Consider the following 6,738-nt stretch of genomic DNA (forward strand, 5'->3'; position numbering starts at 1 on the left):
TGCACTGCCCCCTCCCGCTCCCCCCTCTGCCCCTCTGACCCCTGCTTCCCTCTGCCCTGCATCTCCCCCTCCCCCTTCCCTGTCATCCTCTCTATTCTTACACGATCTTTCCCTCTCCTGCCCCCTCCAATCTCTGTGGGGAGCTGGAGCTCCTGGTCCTTAGCAATGGAGGAGATGGTTGCTATGGTAACGGTTGTCATGTGGATGGCTACCGAGCTCGGGATGAATAGTATCTAGGTGAGAGCTACCTGAGTGGAGGCTGATGGGTTCACAAGGGGCTCCATGCTTGTCTCTGAGCCTCCGAGCTGCACAGTGTGGGTCCCCTCCCAGTGCCTGCCCCCCCACCCCGGCCCAGTGTGCCCCTCTTTGTACCCGAAGGCATGCCAACACAAGGTGCCTCTCTGCGGCTGCCTTAGGGAGCGTGCGTCAGGGAGTGTCTGTGTGTGTTCTCTCTGTGTCTCTGGGAGCGTCATTTCAAGAGCTGGGAAATGATGGGAAATTTGGGAGGGCGTCTCTGGATTTGTGCAGGCCCTTCCGGAACCGATTGTTAGAGGTTATTGTACGGCATTGGTCACCAAGGAATCTCAAGGACTCCCTGTTTTGGCTCCCATGTTGACTCCAGTTTGGGGCATCCCTAGGGACCTCAGACTTTGTAGAACCCCTCCTCCCAGCTGCTCCCTGGCCTTCCTGGAAGGATGGGAAGACAGTGAAGACGGCTCTGGCACAAGGGTCGCGTCCTGCTGTGTGGCCCCCTGAACAGGAATCGCACGTCTCTGGCTGCTGGCTGCTTGCCCAAGAATTAGGCAGAGTCTCTGGTGGGGGGGGGGGGGGGGCAGGGGTTCCAGCTTGGCTGGGGGTGCAGGGAGCCTTCTGTCTCCCTCACCCGGGGTCCTGGGGGGTTGTTCGCTTGGGCAGCGGGGGCAGAGATGGGAGCTGGGGCAAGTTGGATGATAGCTGCTCTGAGCTCCCGGAATGTCTAAAACCCAGAAAGACCCAGCAATTAGTCACGGGAGCAATTACGCTAATTGTTCCACTCCATGACTCACTGGTAGCGAGTAAATACTGATTAATTCATTACTTTGCGTGCGTGCGTGTGTATGTGTGTATGTGTGTGTGTGTATGTGTGGTAACAGGGGTGGGGTGGAGGGATGGAGGGAATCTCCTGGCTTGCTGCCCTGGCCTGTTGCCCCGGCTGGCCTGGGGAGGGCGGTGCAGCAGGTGGTGGAGGCCGGGGCCGGAAGCCAAGCCAGGATTGGGGTCCTCTTGAGAGCTGTGTGCAAACCCCAGAAGGGGCCCCATCAGGGCACTGAGGCCTAGCTGGCCCTGTCCCCTTCCTGCTCACACACCTTCCGTGGCTCGTTCCCACGTCGGTCAGACGGTGCGAATGCTCAGACTCTCCCTCAGATCCGCTGAAGCACTGAGTTCAGTGTTCATGATATTCTGACGTGAGGTCAGGACAAAAAGTAACCAGTGTCCAGGATGGAGTTGTCACCTGGTCACTGAAAGTCCCCCGTGATGGGGCTTCCCCAGCAGGAGCTCCAGCCTTGCCCCAGGCTCTAGTCCCATCTCCCAGCTCAACTCGTTCTGTTCTGTAACAGGCATTTCCTGCATATTATGTGCCAAGCAAGGCCCCGCCTCCGCCCATCAAGATGCAGTTCTGTGGGGCGGGCTGTCACCGAACAGGGATGCACCCAAGCAGACCCAGCTCACAAAGGATGATAGATGTGAATTCGGGACCATAGGATCCTCTGAGAGATCAGAATAGGGCGGACTTCTCGATAGAAGGGATAGACTACACGTTAGCTGGCCAAACATTGGTCAAAGCAGGAATGGGAAGGAAGAGTGTTCTGGGCGGAGGGAACAGTGCGAGTAACAGGCAGGAGAGACCAGGCGTAGTCTGGGAATAGAGAGCTGTGAGCGTGGCTGGAATCCAGCACCTGGAGGGGCACAGAGGGACCCTGGATAGGGCTGGAGGGCGGGCATGGCCAGTCCTGGGAGCCCGGGCTGCATTCCCCACCTCGGGGCCTTTGCGTGTTTCTCCCCCACTGCTGGAGATGCTTTCTCTCTGTTTGGTTGGTTCAGCCCCAAGTGCGAATTCTCCAGATCCCGGCACCAGGAGTCAGTCTCACGTTCATGGGGAAAGCCCCCAGGGGCAGGGACTGTGGCTCTACTGACCTCAAGCCAGGGTCAGATGTGTGGCGGGAGATGGGGCCCAGCCCGCCCCCAGGGAGGGGGTGCCTCCTGCCTTGCTTGACCCTTGTCCTGGCTGTCCTCCAGGGTTGCAGTGGGGAGGGCAGGCCCTAGCGCTGGGCCTCCCCAGCTTCTGACACTGGGAGGAAGGAGTCTGGGGAAGCTTCGAGAAGCCCCTCGCACCCTTCCTGAGATGGAAGTGGCCTTTGGGCCCTGAGCTGACTCAGGCATCAAGGTCCCCAGCAGAGTCTGAATCTCATCGAGTCACGTGCTCCCTGGTGACCTAGGGCAGCCGAGTGGACCTCCGCTCCGTCCCCTGCAGAGGGGGGCTGGTGGCCGCGGCTACACCAAGAGTCCCGCTAATCTGTGCCGAGCACTTGTTGCATACCAGGCGCCCTGGGCGCCGCACAAGCCTCTGCACACCGCGTGCTCGCGGCACTGGGCAGCCAGCGCTTCGGGAGATGAGTACAGTGACGTCCCCCATTTAGTAAGTGATGAAGGCAGGACTCACACCCAGTGTTCTGGCGCTGAACCCACTTCTGCCGCCCAGTAGCTCTGATCAGGGCGTCGGAGAGCGGCTGGGTCCCCAGTGGGGACCGCCAGGCAGGAAGGTGGGCTACCGCCCTGGCCCCTGGGGGGCAGGAAGTGGCATTCAGGCCGGCCCTGGCTTTGTTTGCCCATGTGGTGGCCACGCCTGATGCCGTCCCTCACTGTCACTTGGCCTCTGAATGTGTCTGTGGTCCATCTGGGCATGTCCGGGCCCCTGGCCTCAGGTGCTCAGCTCTGTGCCCCCCTCTGCCCCCCTCAGGCCCAGCGCTGGCGCAGTGAGAACTTTGAGAGGCCGGTGGACCTGGAGGGCTCTGGGGATGACGACTCCTTCCCTGATGACGAGCTGGATGACCTCTACTCGGGGTCCGGCTCGGGCTGTAAGTACCTCCCCCCTCCTCGCCCTGTGCCTGGGCAATGCCGTCTGCCTCCAGTGCCCGAGGCTCTTGGATCGCTGGGAACAGGGGCCCACGCAGCCTGGCCTCATGGTGGGGGGTGAGGGGACGGGGCGGGGGCAGGCAGGGGAAGCTCCTGGGACCCAAGCGCCGGGAAGGGCAGCCCGTCCTCCCGGGCCTGCTGCCAGGGCCTCTGAGCTCGGGACTGCCGCTCCCTGCAGTTCTGCCTCTCCCCTGCTGCCTGTGGCGGGGAGCACGGACGCCCCTCCGTAACCCGTTTGCATCACTGCCCCAACCTCTTGCAGAACTTAGTAGCCACTTCTCGGATTTGCAGTGGCAAATCCTCAGCAGAAACCCTTTGCGTGACTCAGCCTGGGCTCCTGTCCAGCAGCTGTGGCTCCGGGGCAAGTTTGGGGAGCAGGGGAGAGGGGCGGCTGCCGCCNGGGGGGGGGGGGGGGCCCCCCCTGCTGCTTTGGACCCCAGCTCTGGCACTTGGATGCGTGCTACCTCCAGCCCTGTGTCGTCTCCCTCCTGGGAATGACAGAATAAACATGCCTTCTTCTCAGAGCCTCTGGGAGGCTTCCGTAAAAGACATCAGGGACCGGAACAGAGAAGGAGCTCTAAGAACAGTAGAAGAACAGGGTGTGTGTTCGTGGCACCTGGCCGGCTCATTGAGAAGAGCATGTGACTCTTGATGTTGGGGTTGTGAGTTGGGAGCCCCACTTTGGGTGTAGAGATTACTTATTTATTTATTTTTATTTCTTATTTTATTTTTTTTAATTTTTCTTTTATTTTTTTAATGTTTTGAAATGTGTATTTAGTTTTGAGAGACAGAGTGCAGGCAGGGGAGGGACAGAGAGGGAGACACAGAAGCTGAAGCAGGCCCCAGGCTCTGAGCTGTCCGCACAGAGCCCCACACGGGGCTCGAACTCACAAGCTGTGAGATCACGAGCTGTGAGATCACGACCTGAGCCGAAGTCGGACACCTAACCAACTGAGCCACCCAGGCGCCCCAAGATTGCTTTTCTTTTTAAAGGGGGTGTGTGCAGAGACAGCCCTGCGAGGGGACGTGCTGGGGGCCGGGCCACCATGGCCCTCTGCCTCTAGTGTGCCCGCTTTAGCCCTGCTCCATTCAAGCCTCTTGCAAGTTAATCTTTGTAAAGTCCTCTCTGCTGGGTCACACCTCTACTCCTGAGCATCTCTGGCTGCTCTCCACCCCTCCCCTGCCTGCTCAGGGGCCCAGGGAGGGGGCTGTACCTTCTCTCTCTCTGTCCCTTATTTCCTCCCGGGGCCCCTTATCTTGTCCTGGCTCCGAGTCGGCCAGCTCGCTCAAGCACCCCCTGTAGGAAGGCTCCTTCTCCTCCTTGCTGTCTTCCTGTGGCCTGTGCCTCCGGAAGCCCTTAATGTGCCCACCACCTCATGCCCGTGGTTGAGTTTACCCAGGTCTGACTTCTCCCAGAATGCCACTCCCCTGCTTCCCCTCAACTCTTAGCAAGATCTGCAGCCCGTAGGGCTTTTGTTGCCACTACCTGGATGTAGCCTGCCACTAGGTCCAGAGTGGGTGGTCTGGAAAAATCAGAGAAGACTTCCCGGAAGAGGTGCCCATCCCAGAGGACTTTTTGGCTAGGCAGGGAAGACTTAGGGAACATGCACCAGGCACCAGCCAGCTGTTAGCCCGTGGCCAGGCTGTGCCTTACTTCTTTCCGTCGTTTTGTCCGAGGGAGATTGCACGGAGTAAGGGTTGGGAGCCGCCCCGTGTAAACAGCCGCTGCTTACCTGGGGCCCTCATGCCCTCACGGTCAGCCAGCTCCCTAGCTCTCTCCTCTTCCCCACCCCTTCAGACTTCGAACAGGAGTCGGGCATTGAGACAGCCATGCGGTTCAGCCCAGACGTGGCCGTGGCGGTATCTACCACCCCTGCAGTGCTGCCCACTGTGGACATCCAGCCTGTGGGCACCCCACTGGAAGAGCTTCCCTCTGAGCAGCCCACCCCGGAGCCAGCCACCAGCCCCCCAGTGGTGACGGAGGCCGCGGAAGAGCCCAGCCAGAGAGCCACCACCATCTCCACGCCCATGGCCACCACTGCTGCCGCGACAGCTGCCACGACTGCGGGGGCGCTGACTGTGGCCACGGTGCCCGCCACAGTGGCCACCGCCGCCCCCAGTGTGCCTGCGGCTCCCCCTTCCACAGCCATCACCCCTGTCCTAAGGACCACCGGCATACGGAGGCTCCTGCCCCTTCCGTTGACCACGGCAGCCACGGCCCGGGCCACCACCCCCACAGCACCCTCCCCTCCCACCACGGTGGCCATCTTGGACACGGAGGCCCCGACACCTAGGCTGGTCAGCACAGCTACCTCTAGGCCAAGGGCGCTTCCCAGGCCAGCTACCACCCAGGAGCCTGACAGCCCTGAGAAGAGCACCTTGCCCCTGGGTACCACGGCCCCTGGACCCACAGAAGTGGCTCAGGTGAGCAGATTGGGAGAGGATGGGGAGCGAGGGCAGAGGAGGGTGGGCCAGGCCCGAGCAGGGGCGGGTGCAGCTGGACAGGGCGAGGACCAGGAGGGTCTGGATGTGAGCCAGACATGGATTGAGAGGGAGAGAGGCTGAGGTGGAGGGCCAAGGCTGGGGGGGGTGAGTCACAGGATGGGGTCAGAGGTTGAGGTGGATGGGGACAGAAGGGAGACTGCACCTGGGGCTTAGGATGCTGGGACAGGATATGGATGGGGAAGGAGCCGGGTGGAGCGTGGTTGGGGGGGGCCGCACAGGGCCGGGAGCTCAGGAAGGCACTGATTCTTTCTGCACGTCCATTTCCTCACCTGGGAGAAGGAGGAAATAACAGGATGCAGACCCTCGTGTTGCGGGAATCATCTAGAGTGCCTAGAACAGCACCTGGCCATGGTAAACCGGTCAGAACGTTCAGTATCGTCATGGTCACTGCCATCGCCGCTGTGGTGAGGGTGACTAGGGGGAGGCCGAGGGAGAGGAGAACTCTCCGCTCACTTGTGTGATGTGCTGCCCAGGCGGCTGGCTCAGAGCGGAGCATCCCCGTGCCCCCCTTCACCCTGGCACCTGCCCTGTGGGCGGCCGGCCCTGCGTCTTCCTCCTTCTACAGACCAGGCCTCACTGGCAGGATTTGAGCCCCGCAGTCGGCTCTAGAGAGAGGCCAGGGTATGTTTGTGTGTGTGTGTGTGTGTGTGTGTGTGTGTGTGCGCGTGTGTGTGTTTGGGGTGTTAAGGGGTGCTGAGGATATCAGGAATGGGGGGGAATGTGTGAGATCTAGGAAATGGGAGCAGTAGCCGGGTGCCTGCTGGGTGTGCCGGGCAAGGAGGGGAGGAAGCCACGCTGATGGGGGTACAAAAGCCCTTTGTAGCCGGCCTCGCGGAGGGAGGGGGCCCTCGGGTGATAGGGGTACCTTCAGGTCCCGTCAGCCCCGTGACTCCCCAGCCAGCCCCCGGGGGATGCAGACCCCTTAGCTCCTCTGAGCAGCCTGGGGGGTGGGGGCAGCCTGGGGCTTCATAGACGCTGGCCAAGCAGGAAGGGGAAACAGTGAGAGGGTGCCGAGGGCAGGGCATCAGGCCCACCTCCTCCTTCTCACCCCCGAGGCGT

General features: G+C 61.3%; 1 protein-coding gene across 1 annotated transcript in view; it reads left to right on the forward strand.

The window, feature by feature from the left end:
• SDC3 (syndecan 3) overlaps nt 1-6,738 on the forward strand; it is a 15,582-nt gene that overhangs the window by 3,375 nt on the left and 5,469 nt on the right. The window contains exons 4-6 of the mRNA XM_077763554.1: nt 2,513-2,677; nt 2,999-3,116; nt 4,973-5,598. Of these exons, the coding sequence (XP_077619680.1) occupies nt 2,513-2,677; nt 2,999-3,116; nt 4,973-5,598 (909 nt within the window). The remainder of the gene's footprint in view (nt 1-2,512; nt 2,678-2,998; nt 3,117-4,972; nt 5,599-6,738) is intronic.

Source organism: Crocuta crocuta, unplaced genomic scaffold (assembly GCF_008692635.1).
Source record: "Crocuta crocuta isolate KB4526 unplaced genomic scaffold, BGI_CrCroc_1.0 scaffold214, whole genome shotgun sequence".
NCBI lineage: Eukaryota > Metazoa > Chordata > Mammalia > Carnivora > Hyaenidae > Crocuta > Crocuta crocuta.